Source organism: Vigna umbellata, chromosome 10, assembly GCF_029865625.1.
Source record: "Vigna umbellata cultivar VRB3 chromosome 10, Vumbellata_1.0, whole genome shotgun sequence".
Lineage (NCBI taxonomy): Eukaryota > Viridiplantae > Streptophyta > Magnoliopsida > Fabales > Fabaceae > Vigna > Vigna umbellata.
This window is the reverse complement of record NC_142174.1, coordinates 3,010,446-3,028,837: the sequence shown is the minus strand read 5'-3', so window position 1 is coordinate 3,028,837 and position 18,392 is coordinate 3,010,446. Positions and strand designations below refer to the sequence as shown.

Genomic DNA, 18,392 nt, shown 5'->3' with positions numbered 1-18,392 from the left:
AACAATAAAAAAATGAAGGAAAGTTTGAACATTTGACATACTATGAATCTAAAATTTTGAATACCTTAAACTTACCTCGTTGGTGTGGATTGGAAGTGTGAGATGATTATATAAAAAAAGTGTTAATATCTAATGAAACTTGTTTAACATGGATCTTACAAAAAGTGTCACTAGATATTCTTTAAGTAATAGTCTTGATATATAAATATTTGTGAGCATTATAGATTTTTACACGCGTGACTGGATTTAATAAGAATACGATGACTTTGAATAGATTTCAAATGTCATTATTAGATGTTATAATCTAGAATTTTAAATATCTTTCTTATTTGTTCTTTATAACTTACTCTCATGTTTATTGTCTAATTTTGACTTGCTATAAATATATTATGCAAATAAACAATAACAAACCTTATTGAATGTTGAAGGAAGTCTTAATTCCGAAATATATATATATATATATATATATATATATATATATATATATATATATATATATATATATATATATATATATATATATATATATATTTATTTATATTTATATTTTGTAATATTCCAAATATAGTATAATACTATATCATAGATTAATCACATATAATAATATGATAGATCAGTTCTTCAAGAGTTAGTAAAGTATTTAACAGTACAGTTATCCAAAATAACTATAAAATTAAAAACTTTACAGAGTACCATAAGTCTTATACAAAAACATAGGAAATAAACCGAACGGTCCTAACTAAGCTGCAGGACCTTCGCCTTCCAACGCTTGTTCCACCGAACACTCATCACCTTCTGCTCACATCCACAGGATGATCATTGCAATAGAAAAAGAAACCGAACGGACAATACAAGACAAAACAAGAAAGTAGGGTGAGCTAATGTAATTTAATTATAAACACACACACACACACACACATATCATACAATTTCAAGCCATGCAAAACCGAAAGTTACCTCATGCCAACACCGAATACAAGCAATCAAATACAAAATGAACACCATAATATATATATATATATATATATATATATATATATATATATATATATATATATATATATATATATATATATCGAACACTATGACTTGACCATCCGGATTGTATGAATATGTAGCTACAATCTTCCTTCCGCTTGTGGTAGTGTAACAGCTGACACCAATCAAGCTACTACCCAAGGTTAATCCCATAATACCTACCTCGACACCCTAAGGTGGTGGGACCTCCTGCTATTCTCACAAATGAAATATCTCTCTCTATGTGAGAATGATACTCATAGAATTTTAGGATGAACGCCAACTTAGTAATATCCATATTCATACTTTACAATTCCATAACCATCAATTAGATATTCCTCCTTGGAATTCTCTTCCACAGTTTTGAAACCATAATTCTCATAAATTAACATAAACAGATATTCATCAATTATATTTTTACTCATAAGACAAAGAGAACCTGTGAACGTTGGAGACCGGACACCTTCACACTACCCAAAAGATAGAATCAAACGGTCCATAGCAGATACAAGTGAAGAAATTGCCTAACGTATATTTATCGAAAATATATATAAAAGTTATGTATTTTATAATTAAGGATTAAATATATTTGTAGCACTTAAATTTTAATGTAAAATTAAAGTTCATTTACACCAATACATTTTAATTTTTAAACTTTAAAAATTAATTAAATAATGTTTTTAAATCTTTTAATATATTAAACGTTTTAATCTAATATTTAAATCAATTGTCAATTGTATAAATAGTTTAAACGTCAATCTTATTTAATCTATCAACAAAATTGAATATGATTGAATTACGAAAACTATATTTATTAATTTTTAAACTTTAAAAATTAAATTATTTCAAAATTTGAAATAAAAACGAATTTTAATTTTAATATTAAAATTTAAGAATTAAAATCATATTTAATTTTTAATTAAAATGAAAAATTTTAGAAGAGAAACTGGATTTTAGACATTTTATAGGAAGAAAAGCATGTTTTATCCTTGAAAATTTAAATACTAGTTACTTATGTTGTTGTTATCCTAAAAGCAGATGTTAAAATACACACACTCTTAATACAACACAGTATGCGACAAAACGGCAGACACTGCATAATATATTCTTTCTTTGTTTTCCCATAAACCAAACACAACTTCTTTTTAATCTGAATTTGTTTTATTACACTATACTTAGTAATTTAATCATGAAGGAATCAAAAACTTTATTTTAAAGGGTTTCTAAAACACATTTTCCTTTTAATTTACAGTCCATTCTATCTCACCAATTTCAGGATCTATAAGACGAAAGAATTTATAAAATATTTATATATTTTATTAAATATATTTTTAATTTAATATTTTTTAAAACATTGTTAGAATTATTCAATGCTATCTTTTAATTTTATTTATTTATTTTAATATAGTTTTATTTTTGTTAAAAAAAGTCAATGGTTCCTTTCAATAAATCGATGTCAATACTATTTAGAGTGTGATAACAACAAAAGACATTGAATAAGTCCAACCACTTTGGTGTCTTACCATCATATATAATCTATTTTATCATCCCAATTTTAATTTTAGATTGATTTATGTCTGATCAAAATAAATATATAACATTTTCATTTATATACTTGAGTACATTATTATTCTTAATGTTGATAAGTGTAGGTTTTTCCTGGTTAATATTACTTTTAGGACATTTATCTATTTGAGTTTAAAAGTAAAGTACATCTAAATGAAGGTTTCTCACTTTGAAGAATACCCATTTAGTTCAACAAAAATAAAAATATTGAATGAATTTCTGATTTATAAAAATCAAAATATTTAAATAAAATCATAAAATAGTTCTGATTGTTGGGAACAAAGCTAGAGTGTTGATATGGTCATAGGGAAATTGATTATCAAGTTGAGATCCTTAGAATTTCCAAATTAATTTGTAATGAAATATAAAATTCAGTAGTATTAAGTAATTGAAATCACGTATCTATATGTGATAGAGGGATTGTTAGATGGAGAAAACTCAATTCTAACACTATTTTCAGTATTTATACAATATATTAATTTTTCAAATAAGATAAAAGTCAACTTTATAAGATTGATATAAGTGTAGATAATGTATATATACTTTACACGATTGAAATATAATAAAAAAAAAAGGATAACACTGAGAACTTAAGATATGTAATAATACTTATTTTATATTTATTTTGAGTTTTATTCAGAAATGTGATATATGTGAATCATTTTATTTTTTACTTTCTGTATTTTATAATTTATTTTAAAGGTGTCACATGAAATAAGACAACCCTTTCTCTCAATGTTAATTTCATTGATTGATACACTCACCAACTTAGTAACACCAACTAAATTTAAAAGACTAGTGTCCTATATTGAGAGGGACTTGAATTAAAAGTAGTGATCATAATTGCAAAATCTTTAAGCTTTGATGGTTTCTCTTCATGTTTTATTTAATAAACTTTACAGTTTAAACTAATGAGAGGAAAAATCTCAATGAATGAAAATCCTAGTGATACAACATCATACACTTCATGCACAAACCATTATATAACATGACATACTTCGAATTTTATCATATTTTGAAGTCACATACAAAAATCATGACATCAAAATACGCACATTCACAATAGCTGCTGCATGCGTTTCACATTAAAAATACATCAGACAACCAACTTTTGTCCATTATATATGGTAAAACCAGTTCAGGGTCATGAAGCAGATCATTCTGATATGCAATTTTCATTATTGAGACAACACTGTACACATGCAACCTATCGTTTTTCTGTTTGCTCAGCTTTGATGCCCGGAAGCACTTTTAAGGTGTGACAGCCGATCAGCCAAGATCAAGGAAACATACCCTCAAGAAACTCATCTAAGTTATCATCGTCGTCATGGTCATCATCATCAATAATTTTACGACTGGACGAAGTCAAAGCCTTTTTGCCTGTAAATACATTGTCAAGAAAGTTAAAGTTTGTAACTACAATTAAATTTAAGGACAATATTTGATAGGAAACTACTGGTGTATAGGAGAAGGAGAGATGTTATACAGCCTAACTGCCAAGGCAGTTATGTAGGTTGGTATAAAAGGGGGTTGGGCTGTTAGGCGAGAGTTAGTTTTTGAAGTCTTATTAGTTGACAGGTACCCATAGGTCCTGTAGGGGGAGGTTAAGCTCTCTGAGAAACCCATTGTATCAGACATGCTGGATGGTTGTTAATACAAAGGAGATTATACAATTCTATGTTGTGAGTGTGTGCTTTTTGGTGTGTAAAATTGTTTTCCCTTAGGTTCTTGATTAGAGAACCTAACAATTGGTCCGACCTGTCGGATCAAGAAGGCGAAAGGATCAGCGATGAATAGCCAAACGGAGGGGAGATTGGACAATCTGGAGATTACGGTGGAGGGAATTAAAGATGAGGCGGCCGCGATCAGACGCGACTTACAGCAAATGATGAGGATGATAGGGGGAGTTCAGAATCAGCAGGGAGGTGGCACGGAAGGGAGTAGCAACTCTGTGAATGATAACCCCGAGATACATAACGCCGAACGACGCGACAATGGGGGATTACCTCCGAATTGGCGGAAGAGAGTGGAATTGCCATCGTTTGAAGGGGTGCAGCCGCATAGTTGGATTAACAGAGCGGAACGGTTTTTTGACATACAGAGGGTGGCTGAGGAGGATAAGGTTGAACTTGCATACATTAGCATGGAAGGGAGCGCGAGTTATTGGTTGAAATATAGGAGGGAAAAAACCAAGAATCGTTCTTGGCTGGGATTGAAAGCTGGGCTGATTAATCGCTTCGGAGGTGGGTTCAGGGGGACCGTGTACGAATAGATGGCGACACTGAGGCAAGATGGGACGGTGGAGGAATTTGTCAGGAGTTTTGAGACACTATTGGGCCAGACCCAGGGGCTGGCGGAGGAGCTGATATTGGGATTCTTTTTAGCGGGGCTACGCGAAGATATCAAAGGCCAAGTACGAATCCAAGATCCGCCAGATTTGATGATCGCCATAAGGGTGGCGAGAGATGTGGAAGACGCCATGAACAGAGCACGCGGAGGCGTCTGGAACGGGGTGAAAGTTAATGCAGTGAGTACGCGAGGCTCTTCGACGATCGTTAGAAACGACAGCGATCGGAATTTCACTACGCGCGCGCGCGGGGGGGGGGGGGGGGGGGGGGGGCGAGGGAGTTGGTACGACCAGAAGGGAAGTATCGTCGACGGCGAGTAATATACATGCAAGAGGTAATACCACCGCGGGAGGCGATAACAGGGGAAGAATGGTAAGAAACTTACCTTATCCCGAGTTTCTGAAGAGGAGGGAAGAAGGTAGGTGTTTTAGGTGCGGGGGCCCATTTGCTCCGGGTCATCGGTGTTCGGAGAAAAGCCTATGAGTTTTGTTGTTAGCGGAGGACGAGGAGGAAGAGGCGGTTGAAGAGTCGAACTCGGAAAATAATCATATGGAATTATCCGCGTGTTCAGCGGAAGGGATGATGCCTCCCAAGACCATGAAGTTGGCCGAGTTGATTGGGGAAAAGAGGGTGGTAGTCCTCATCGATAGCGGGGCCAGCCACAACTTCATTAGTCGGAGCGTGGTGGATGAGTTGCGATTGTCGATGACAGATACGCCGGCGTACGCTGTGAGTCTAGGTGATGGGCATAAGAAATGGACGAGTGGACGATGTGAGAAGGTTGGATTAAAATTGGGAGACGTCACCGTGGAGGAAGAATTGCATGTGTTTGAACTAGGGGGTGTTGATGTGATACTGGGAATCGCGTGGTTGGCGACATTAGGGGAAGTAGTGATCAACTGGAAAGAGATGTTCATGAAGTATGTCGTGGAGGGCGAGAAGAGGATTATAAAAGGAGACCCAGCGCTGTCCAGACAGCTGGTGAAGCCAGAAGCATTGTTGAAGATAGTGGATGCTGAGTCATGGATATTGGTTTGGGATTTGGGCCTAGTGGAGCAGGAGCCAGTCGGTAAGTTGACGGATGATTTGACAGAAGAGCAGGGAGTGGAGCTGAGAGCAGTTTTGCAGACCCACTATCGGGTGTTCCAGGAGAGAGAAGGGTTACCTCCCCACCGAAACGCACAACACAGGATTGTGCTTAAAGAGGGGATCAATCCCATAAATGTCCGCCCCTATCGGTACCCATACCTCATGAAGGAAGAGATTGAAACACAGGTCAAAGATATGCTGAAAGCGGGAATTATACGGCCAAGTCAAAGCCCGTACTCCAGTCCCGTGATTTTGGTGAAGAAGAAAGACGGGAGTTGGCGATTCTGCGTGGACTACAGGGCGCTGAACAAGGCTACCGTTCCCGATAAATTCCCAATACCCGTGATTGAGGAGCTGCTGGATGAGCTCAAGGGTGCAAGGTATTTTTCCAAGCTGGATCTCAAGGCCGGTTATCATCAGATACGAATGGGGGAAGACGATATTCATAAAACTGCTTTCCGAACACATCAGGGCCTGTTTGAATTTTTGGTGATGCCCTTCGGATTAACAAACGCTCCGGCGACATTCCAAAGTGCTATGAACAGCTTAATGTCGCCTTACTTGAGGAAGTGGGTACTCGTCTTTTTCGATGATATTTTAGTGTACAGTACCACGTGGGCAGAGCATCTGAAACATTTGAAACTGGTGCTGCAGTTGCTGGAGCAACAGAGTTGGGTGGCAAATCAAAAAAAATGCGAGTTTGGGAAGCAAAAAATTCAATATCTTGGCCATCAGATTTCAGAGAAAGGAGTGGAGATGGACCGAGATAAGATTAAGGCTGTGCTGGAGTGGGAAGAGCCTAGGAATTTGAAGGCGCTAAGGGGTTTTTTAGGCTTAACAGGTTACTACAGGAGGTTCGTCCAGAGATACGGGGAGTTGGCCAAACCCCTGACGGAATTATTAAAAAAAGGGAAGTTTGAATGGTCAGAACGAGCTCGGACAGCTATGGCCGCTCTGAAATCTGCTATGACGTCGGCACCAGTTTTGGTGTTGCCTGATTTTACTCAGGAATTTCATGTGGAGTGCGATGCATCGGGGAGTGGAGTGGGGGCTGTGTTGATGCAAAACCGAAAGCCAATTGCTTTCTTTAGCAAGGCGTTATCAGAAGGGTCCCGTAGTAAGTCCATATACGAGAAAGAATTGATGGCCTTGGTAATGGCCATCCAACACTGGCGGCCCTATCTATTAGGGAGGAGGTTTGTGGTCCATTCAGATCAGCGAAGCCTAAAATACTTGTTACAACAGAGGATTACCACCCATAGCCAACAGAATTGGATAGCTAAATTAATGGGCTATGATTTTGATATCGTTTACAAAACGGGAAGCTCAAACAGGGTTGCGGATGCTTTGTCTAGAAAGGAAGAAGGAGGTATGGAGGAGGGAGAGTTGCGGGCTATCTCCAGACCATACTGGCATGATTTCCAGGAAATATTAAGAGAAGTGGAGGAGGATGACACACTTAGAAAAATAATGGAGGATATCCGGGGGAACCCAAACAGCCACGCATCTTACACGTTAGAGAATGATCGTTTACACTACAAAGGGAGATTGGTATTATCGGCTAAATCAGGTTGGATTCCCAAGTTGTTAGCGGAGTTTCACGTGACAAGCACCGGAGGCCATTCGGGGGTTTTTCGCACATACCGGCGAATAGCTCAATCACTGTATGGTTGGGAATGAAGAAAACGATTACTGAGTTTGTGGCGAGGTGTGTGATTTGTCAGCAGCATAAGTACTTGGCTGCTTCCCCCCAGGGTCTCCTACAACCTCTGTCCATTCCTCAGGCTATTTGGGAGGAGGTAAGCCTTGATTTTATTGTGAAGTTACCCAAATCTCAGGGTTTTGACGCGATACTGGTAGTGGTCGACAGACTCAGTAAATATGGCCACTTCATAGCGCTAAAACATCCATATTCGGCTCGTACTGTAGCAGAGCATTCATCCAAGACATAGTACGGCTGCACAGGATCCCTGTATCCATAGTCAGTGATAGGGATCCCCTATTTTTAAGTGTGTTCTGGAGGGAGCTTTTCAAAATGCAAGGTACCCAGCTCAAAATGAGCACGGCCTACCATCCAGAAACGGATGGCCAAACAGAAGTATTGAACAGAATCTTGGAGGGGTATTTGAGGTGTTTTTGCTCGAGCAGCCTAGGAGTTGGAAGCAGATGCTATCATGGGCCGAATACTGGTATAATACCAGTTACCAAAGTGCAGCAAGGTGTTCCCCATTCGAAATTGTCTATGGGCGAGCACCACCAACCTTGAGTCGTTTTATTCCAGGAGAGACGGCGGTGGAGACTGTGGCCCAAGATTTGATGACCAGAGATGAGGCTCTAAAACAACTCAAGATACATTTAAGGCAGTCTCAGGAGGCAATGGTTAAACAGCGAATAAACGGAGGAGGGCAGCGAATGTTAATGTAGGGGATTGGGTCTACTTAAAGATTAGACCCCACAGACAGTCATCCATGCCAGTCCGCTTACATCCGAAACTTTCAGCACGCTACTATGGGCCTTTTCGGGTGTTACAGCAGGTGGGGAAGGTAGCTTTTCGTTTACAATTACCCGAGACAGCCCGGATACACCCAATTTTTCACGTATCCCAATTGAAGAAAGCGGTGGGAGAGCAGAGGGTTGAAAAGGAACTTCCAGCTGAGTTGCAGGCAGAGGGACCCATGTTTTGGCCTGTCAAACTGCTGGACAGGAGGCAGAGACAAATGGGAGCAGAAGAAATACCTCAGGTTTTGGTTGAGTGGCAAGAAGGAGGACAAGAGGGAGCGACGTGGGAAGATGTGGCGACTATGCAGGAACAGTATCTTGAATTCAACCTTGGGGACAAGGTTGTTGGAGAGGAGGGGCGTAATGATAGGAAACTACTGGTGTATAGGAGAAGGAGAGATGTTATACAGCCTAACTGCCAAGGCAGTTAGGTAGGTTGGTATAAAAGGGGGTTGGGCTGTTAGGCGAGAGTTAGTTTTGAAGTCTTATTAGTTGACAGGTACCCATAGGTCCTGTAGGGGGAGGTTAAGCTCTCTGAGAAACCCATTGTATCAGACATGCTGGATGGTTGTTAATACAAAGGAGATTATACAATTCTATGTTGTGAGTGTGTGCTTTTTGGTGTGTAAAATTGTTTTCCCTTAGGTTCTTGATTAGAGAACCTAACAATATTTCAGAAGCATATAAAGGTTTTGCAAACATTTGGATGGAGCAATAGAGAAGCAAGTCAAGCAGACAGTGAGCTTTTCATTCATCATGCTTAAACACAGATGAATCATATTTCCCTAGAATCACCATTCAAATCAGAGAAAAGATGTATGTTTTAATTTGACCAATTGCTACCAGTCAAATTTTTTACCCTATTAGAACAAGGTGTCATGTCATTATAGCGATCAGAAACTAGTCCCAATGTTTTTCATTTCCAGAAAAATGCTTTTAAACAGTTTTCCAACCAAACTGCTCATTAGACATGTCTTAATTTACAACAAGATTAATTATAACAAGTGGACAAGCTTTGAGAAAGAGGCTAAAGATAATGACCAAAGATTAGGCAAATATTCTAAGAGTAGAAGCTACAATACAATAACCTCATATCCACATACATTTTGAAAGCTTGGCAAATCCCCTCTAATGTTTTCCTTTCAAGTACAATTCAATTGCATTTTAAGAAAATAGGATGGAAAATTAATCATTACAAAACCAAACAAGCCTACTAAAAGATATGAAACGCATTGTCAGTCTTCGTTAAATAAATTAGAGTATCAAGCACAACAATTGGTGCATTACATATTTGGTTATGCTTAGATGAATCAACAGGAATGGAATGTGTTAGGGCCACAGAAGTGAAGGCCCCAATCGAGAATGCGGAGCATTTGCAGGTGCAACCAAATTAGGGGCATAAGATTTGGCAAGTATATTGAAGAAGGGGTGGGAGAGAAATCTATGGGAATGAGAGAACCTATCACATGTAATGAGTATGACAAGGTAGTGGCAAGAGAGGGAAAGAGGCTTAGCATTCTATTATTTTTGTTTCGGTTGAAAGCTGAGCACAGGTGCTGTACACTCTGAAGGAACTGGACTCTGCTATACATGTGGGAAAACTCTCTAATCTTTCTCATACAAATGATAAATTACCCAAGTCGATTCTTCAACATTAATAAATTATAAATCAAAAACACAGATTTTCATGCCAATATGTAAAACTGGAACTGAACTTATAAAGGTAGTGTAAGTTCAAACCTTTTCTCTTTCTCTCGTCGCTTTCTTGGTAATCATCTAGATCATCATCACTCTTTGAACGATTCCTATAAATAAAAGAACTTAATCTCCACTTCTTCTAGCCAAAAAGAGGGGGGAAAAGTATGATCAGGGAGAGCATTGTTCTTACCTCTTTCGCCTATCTTGATCTTGTTGCCTTTTTTCTAACTGCTCCTTTTCTTTCTTCCTCTTATAGTTGAGTTTGCATGCACATCTATTAAAAAATAACCAAGAAAAAAATGAAATACAAAGTTGATTTTTGCACAACCTTCAATGAGTAAAAAGTCACACAAAACCCTTAATAGCACAAGTACTAACATTTGGTATGGAAGAAAGACAACGGCATATACACAAAACCAGCATTGGCACACACTGACTCACCGCTCACATGTTACCAACTTAACTAGGGCTTGTTTGTTTTCTCCAGCTTCAAAGTAACAAAAGTTCACCTGTAATATGGAGCAAATAGAATAAAGCATTGGAAACACGTGATGAGATATTCACAAATTAATCTCCTTGGCCCTCAAACATAACAAAGCTGCTTATAGAATAATCAACAAAGAAGTGTGTTGAGAGAAAAAAAAATATAAGCATATGCAGAAAAACACATATCTCAACTATACCAATGGATCCAACATTTATACTTATAGAATGTATAGAATAAATCAAACATATAATGTTCATAATTAGAGGTGTGTTCATAACATATTATCATTGATTGAAATATATTAAGAATCACAAAATTAAAAGTGGAACTAATAAAATTGGGAGCAGGATCCAAATAATTTAATTATTCCCAGTTCATTTCAACCAATTAAAGAGTGTATCCGAAAGTGTTATTAGTGTTTCTCTTTTGGGATTATATTAACATGATACAATGTGTTAGCAAAATGATGAAGAAGTTTTGATGATGTCCAAATCAAGTCAAGAAGTATCAAGTTTCAAGAAGATCATTTGAAGACTTGTATTATTATATAAAGCTTTTGTAGTAATTGGAATTAAGTGTTTAGGACTTAGATTCTTAGTAGTTTTTGGTTCCATGTGCTTTCATAGTTCAAATTTGATGTTTAGAGTAAAAAATGTACCGTATTAGTCAATTAAGTCTAGTAATAATCGATTAAATCGATAGGAGCTGAAAAACTCTAGCTGGCTTCGTAATAATCGATTAAAACTTACTTTAATCGATTAAAATGTAAATTAATCATTAAAATTGACCGTTGGAGTTTTCTAGCTGTTAAAACTAGCTGTTGCACTCGTTTTAATCGATTAACAATGATATTAATCGATTAAAAGCATTAAATGGCTGGAAACGAAGAACGGAAGAGTATTTGTTTGAGTCTATAAATAGGCTCTCATTTTCCATCAACAGAAACTCTTCCCTTGTGCTTTAGTACTTAGAAATCATTGAGATTTGTGTGTTCTTGTTCGGCTTGTGAAACTCGTGTCTGTGGAACTAGTGAAGTGCTGCTGCGGTGACAGAGGAAATAGCCGGTTCATCCTTAGTGTGTCTGAGGAGGTGTTCGGAAGAGAAAGTTCATCCTTCGTGAAGTATTCGGAGGAAGTGTTTCATCCTTTGTGAAGACTCAAAGGAGGTGCAGGTTCATCTCTTGTGGTCTCAAGAGAGGTGATCTAAACTTTTACAAATTATTTCTTTGTGATTGTAATTTGTAATCGTTTTGTGAGTAGTGAACTGTTTATCTTGTTTTGAGATAAGACGTAGGATTGGTAAGATCCGAACCAGGATAAAATCATCTGTGCAAATTTCTCTCAACTTTACTCTTGTTATTCATTTATATTATCTGCTTAGTAAGTAAAATTGAGAAGAAATTTAAAAGGTACACGTTCGTATTAAAAACCCTCTTGGTTTGTTATCCCACGCTAACCATTCCGCTGCAGCCGCTCTGACACAATGAACTAAGACACTTGCACGAAAACTAGCCATGATGCTAAAAAATGCATATTTCGACTACACCCATGGATTCAACATTTATATTGATATAATTCGTATAATAAAGCAAACATATATTATTCCTAATTAGAAGAGTGTTTATGAACACATTTCTTTCACACTATCATGGGTTGAAATTTATCAGAACCACTATTGTAAGTGGAGTGGAACTAAAGAAATTGGGAACAGAACCCACAAATGTAATGATCCCCAATAAATTTCAATCAATGATGAAGAGTTTATTTGAGAGTGTGTAATTAGTGTTTCTCTTTCTAATTATTTATGACCATTATACACTGAACCAAAACACTTGCACTGAAACCAAACATAGTAAACAGCATAACACAATCCAAAACAAAGACAAAACATATAAAATAACAAATCCTTTACCTACTAGGTAGGATCAATTGACGCAATTAGACTACCCAAAGCCAATTGTTTAGTTATCAGCATAAAATGCTTACCTCGTAGCTTGTTAAACCATCTTTCTCATTGCAATGCTTGTTACCACATATGAACTGGCCTGGAAAGTTGCATTACCAATCAATTTTAAGTCTGAGAAGGATTCCAAACAGAACAAATGAAAACAACTACTTTTTTCTCACTCTATTGTGGATAAAATTTGAAACCAGGTTTAGTAAATATAAAATATTTAGAGCCGTATTGTCCCTTCTCTTGTGTCACCTTTTATCCCACACTCAGTATATTAAAAAAATTATAAATCTTTTGTGATGTTCTGCTCCTTTAGTTTTGCAAAGCAAACTCTCATGGAGGATAGTAATGTCTTTTCAAAGGTTCTTTCCAATCTTATGTTTACCCATGCTATCTCCAATTTAAAGGTTAAACTTGGCACTTTGCTATGAGTGAGCGGGCTGGTTTAAAAGTAAAGAACTGATATATTTTTTACCTGTGTGAAGTAGTGAAGGCAGCTGGTTGTGAGGTTCTAAAACTGTGTTGACTTCGGAGTTACTTAGTTTAATCCTAAAGCTGCTTCTTAATCTTATGGAAGTGGATGGTAATTTACCCTCATCCAGACCTGTTTTGTATTACATTTTCATCTACTATCCTTCGCTTGGTGATGAGGTGTGAACAAACACAGAAGAGACCATTTTGTAAGTTAGGACACAGGAGATCTGTTGCAGGCCCAAGAATGAAGGTGGATTAGGACTTGAAATTTGATGTCTTAAAAGAAGTTTCTTCTTCCCCAAGTTGTTCTTTTTAAAAATTAAATAAATAAGAGTTTCCGCGACAATTTAGAGAATTAAAGATGTAGACACAAAGCCAACAAGTCCGCAAAGAAAGTAATATCATCAATAGAGCATCCTTTAAAAGCCAACAAATTCTACTTCACATTTCAAAATTTTTTTCTAAGAGGGTGTCTGTTTTTCTATTAAAAGGGTTCAGTTGAACAATTGGCCACTCTAAAGATTAGTTTATAAAATGAATAACATTTAACTGCCTGTAAAAAGTAGGTGAAGTGAAACTAAATTAAACTTAAATAAATTAGACATTAATTAACGAATAACATTTAATTGCCTGTACAAAGTAGGTGAAGTGAAACTAAATTAAACTTAAATACATTAGACATTAATTTTTAACCAACAAGTTTCTCTTCTTGCTAGCAATTTGATAAGATCTTGCGTATTATGGGGTGTCAAAGCCCACATCAAGCAGTATGGGATATTTGGTGAAGTATTTAAGTGTTTGGTCATTACCCCTATAGCTAGCTTTTGGAGGTGAGTTCCGCTAGTGTTTGGGTACTTACCCAATTTATATTAAAATACTATAGCCAGTGAAATAACTTTTGATACCTTTGCCAGACATGACTTCCTTCTCTGTCCTCCACCTGAGGCCAATCTAAAAAGAAAAATGCAATTTAACAGCATAACATTAATGATGTACTCTACTTAAAATGTGTTTCTAGACTTCATAAAATCCCTCGATCACCAAGACCCCATGAAAAACATATAAAGAAAACACCTCTTCTTTAACTCAAAATTTTAAGCAGTTTACTTTACAAAATAATAATGCAAAATAGCTTTTGATACTTTCAAAAAAAGATTACGATGCTTTTTCACAGGAATCTATGAATATAGTTGAGCCAGTAAGATATAAGGTATAATGACTACCGACTAGTGGCAGCTCAACAACGTGTTCAGGCAAAAAGGTGGAGAAATAGGTCAAAAATTATTGCCCATAGGTGCCAGAGTGATTTACCAAAACCAAAATAAAATGATTAAACCATTATTTTATATGTCCAAAGAGAAAGGGTCAGCATCATTCAAGCCCTCAATAGATTGAATCCTTCTGTACACTTTGCTACATCTGGAAAAATACAGAATGGAAATATTAACTTTCAGGAAGTAAACTGATGCAAAAAATTGTCAGGGGCTCAATTGATACTGACCATATCTCTTGAAGACCAAACTAGAGTTTCAGTCACAAGAATAAGCACAAAAGATTGCCAAATTTAGCAATCCGAAAAGATATATTCTAAAAGTAATGAATAATTACCTTACCACTCTTGTATTGTGACATGTCAGCTAGGCAGTATCTTGAAAGGATTAAGGTACAAGCAAACAAGTACAACAAAATTCAATAGCCCTAAAATTAGTTGGTTAATGCAAGGTGGTAAACCATGATAAAAACAAATAAATATCAGTATTTTCCCATCAACAAACTCCAGGCCAAAACTACTTTTGGGTAATATTCACAAATGAAGTCAGCAAAAGATTTATCAAAAAAAAATTCACAAATGTCTGGTATACTAGGTACAAAGTAAAAAAGCTCCAAGTTGTTAAGGCGAGAAAGAGATAAATCATTGGGAGAAACAAAAGGACAGACTGCTCTATAGAATGGCCCCAATAAGTTCAGGTTCCAAAGGGAAATGCCTTGTAGTTATGGAAGGACAGATCATATATGTAATTAATGATAGTATTTCCTTAGTCTCATTTGCCATGATGCCATCAAAAAGAGATTGCAGAAGTTCAATTATTTAGGGAAAAAACGAAACGAAAACAAAATTTACTCTAGAGAACAAAAATATCAAGATTTAAATATACAGGACAAATGAAGGTAAGTACTTAGACTCCAGTCCACAACTGTCATTCCCATATTGGTATGAGTCAGAAGCAATGTCAATCATAAACTTCTTATTCCTTTCATGTAAGTTATTTTATATAAAATGCTCAATGGAAGAGGGACCAAGTTGGTAAATTGGATGCAAAATCTAATCCATAGAAATCTCTAAATCTCTTACATGTGCTTTGTTCTCTTACATGTGCATTGTTCGTATTCCAAAACCAACTAATTTCATCAAACTTCAAATTAAAACCAAATGCTAATATTACATAAATAAATAAAAGAAACCATCACTCCTACCATATAAATAGTACTACTAAAATAATGGACATGTTTGCAAAGGATACTCCTTAAAAAGCTTGTCATAATAACGCTTGACTAGCCTTTGTTCCCACGATGGATTCATATCATCTTCCTCTGACCGAATGAATCTTGCAATATTTGGATTAGCAACATTAAAATTCTGACACAGATAAACAAATTGAGAGAAGAGATGATAATGCAGGAAGGTAAAATTCGTTCCCAATAATAAAAAAGAAATTCATCTTCATAAGGTAAGATTCAAAAGTATCTTATGTAGGGTAAAAAATTCAGATTCACAATACTTTCAATGGAGTTGAACACGCATGAAATGACAGAAACCCATTACGCTATTGCTAGGAAAAGGCTGATTTCATACGAGGGTCAAATATAAGTAGGGCATCCCGTACTCCTCTGATCATGATTTCACTCGCATAGCTAGGTAAAATCACATAAAAGTTTTAAGAAAACACATGGAAATGTTGTAGATTCTATCATAAAAGAAATCTCGAAGATAAAAGGGATAGCCACTAAATGTGAAAAAGGAGTAAGGAAAATAATAGAAATTTAACTGGAAAAAGTAAGGAGGGCAGGCTTATTTCTTATTGTAAAACAAGAGAAGAAAAACTAAGCCAAGGCAACAGTTTCAAGCAATATAACAAAAGGAAACAAACTCCACCAGCTTTAGCTTAAATAAGGCAATATAACAAGCTTACCTGTATCCTTCTCTCAGTGTATCTTGATCTGTTTTAATAGGCAACTTCAAGTTTGAAGGTCGTTCTTTTCCATAAAAATTAACTGTAGTTACAAAAAGAGAAAATCTAAGAAGAAATTCTGGATGAGAAAGAATACAGTTAAACCAAAGAAAAACTAAGCTGAAATTTCACCAAAAACTGAAGTATTCTCTAGCAGGACCTAGATGGTAAATAACTACAAGCAGATAAACAGAAAATAATTCAGTAAACTACAGTAGATGATAACATCCGTCATGGCAACAGCAGTAGAATAAGCCCTATTCTCAGTAGTTTGGGGTTAGTTACCCCAATTAAACAATTTCGTTGTAGTTTTCTAGAAAATTAAATTACCCAAAAGGCAATTCCGATCAAGGTATCATTTTATTAGTTATTTATCGCTCCATCAAATTTCCAACAGGTCACTGGAAACAAACAAAACAAAGCTGCCAACACATTCTGATCACCAACACAAGGAACAAAGAAGAATACAAACAAACTTGTCTACCGCTACTCCTTTTGCTCTGAATTAGCAGAACTTGCTAGTAACAAAAGAAAAAATCAGTGGTACGTGCAAAGATGGGTATTTTTAAAGATACAGATCCTCTGAAGTGACCAAGGTACAGTAATCTGATGATAAAAATGAACTGTTAATATATTAATATATTCATGATTTCTTATGCATGTGAGCCATAACAAGTACATCAACAGCTGATTTCCTCATCAACAATCCAGATTACTTTGCTCACATTTCACTTTAGAGAAATGAGATCCATACTTCAATACTAGTATCAGGATGATTGTAGCCTCCTTCCAACTCAGTGGAGGAAACTGTTCATCATCCATTCGCTATAGGACATTATTATATGAACCAGCCAAATAGAAAACTATGAATTTGTTCAGTTCCTTACAGTCCATCAACCCTAAACAAAACCATTTCTATCACGAAACGAAACTTCTTCGAAAGAACTTTGATTTTATTTTTGAGGTAACCTAAGTATTCAATAATAAATGATTAAAGCTTTCATAACATAATTAAACACATGTAAGGATGATTGTAGCCTCCTTTCACCTCAGTGGAGGAAACTGTTCATCACCCATTTGCTATAGGACATTGTTATAAGGAACCAACCACTTCAACAGGCATAAATATGTTCAGATCCTTATTGTCCATCAACGCTAAACAAAACTACAATTGTTATACCAAACCAAAACAACATTCATCAAGAAACAGGAATTTTTTCAAAAGTACTTTATTTAAAAAAAAAAAACTAATAATAATAATAATAATAATATATGATTAAAGATTTTGTTGCAGAAACATTACCGTAATCATTGATGAATTTTTTGTGACGGTCGTATGCATTGAGGCCTCGAATATGCCACTGATACTGCCTGCGATTCCAATTAGGATAAAGTTAGGTTTATCAAAATAGAATTCGCCCGAATCCAAACGAATCAAATTATTATTAAAAAAAAACAAACAGTGCTTACTGCTTTCTCTCTTCTTTGTCGAAAATGGTGGATTTGAGGGACCCAAACGATGCCATGGTTATGAGAACAAGAAAAATGAAGTAAAGCAATTGGAATTTTGTTTCCTTTGCTTTGCCCTTTCCCTGTGAAGGCAAAACAACCCTCAAATTGGGTTTCCTCACTTCTGCAACCCTTAACTCTAACCCTTTTCTTATTTAATTTAAATATTTTTTATAATAATCTCCCTAATGACAAATTTTTTTCACTTATAACACCACAAAATCTTCTCAGAAAAATACAAAAGAAATTAATTCACAAAAAACATACAACCTTTTTAAAACACGGTCGAATCGTGTACGTATTAAAAAGAATAGTTTCTTCTTATATCTCCAAAACCCCTCTTGCACAGTCATATAAAAAAATCAATTTCTGTTTTTTTTTAATTATATAATTTGAAAATAAAATATAACTAGCATAAGTTGAGTAAGATTAAGAAAAAAATAGATTAAATTATACAATTTGAAAGCTTTAAAAAAAGAAATAGACGGTACATGAGTCAAGAATCACAATTAACACTCCTTC

General features: G+C 35.8%; 1 protein-coding gene across 1 annotated transcript; it reads right to left on the bottom strand.

The window, feature by feature from the left end:
* Positions 1-3,542: 3,542 nt before the first annotated feature.
* LOC148191643 (uncharacterized) lies at positions 3,543-18,047 on the bottom strand. The gene is made up of 11 exons (XM_088100669.1): positions 17,832-18,047; positions 17,665-17,732; positions 16,323-16,404; positions 15,654-15,737; positions 14,740-14,779; positions 14,037-14,082; positions 12,690-12,748; positions 10,659-10,726; positions 10,408-10,491; positions 10,260-10,324; positions 3,543-3,963 (listed from the first exon to the last, which is right to left on the bottom strand). Exons 1-11 carry the CDS (start codon positions 17,885-17,887, stop codon positions 3,863-3,865), a joined length of 753 nt encoding a protein of 250 aa, XP_087956795.1. The 5' UTR covers positions 17,888-18,047; the 3' UTR covers positions 3,543-3,862.
* Positions 18,048-18,392: the final 345 nt, after the last annotated feature.

What these genes read in the sequence shown, in the direction of transcription:
- LOC148191643 (XM_088100669.1), bottom strand. Translation starts at nt 17,887, where the DNA reads ATGGCATCGTTTGGGTCCCTCAAATCCACCATTTTCGACAAAGAAGAG. An exon ending in TATGACAAGCTTTTTAAGGA is followed by an intron (nt 14,780 to 15,653) that starts GTATCCTTTGCA and finishes AATCCTTTCAAG; the next exon opens with ATACTGCCTAGCTGACATGT. An exon ending in GATCAAGATAGGCGAAAGAG is followed by an intron (nt 10,325 to 10,407) that starts GTAAGAACAATG and finishes TTTTATTTATAG; the next exon opens with GAATCGTTCAAAGAGTGATG.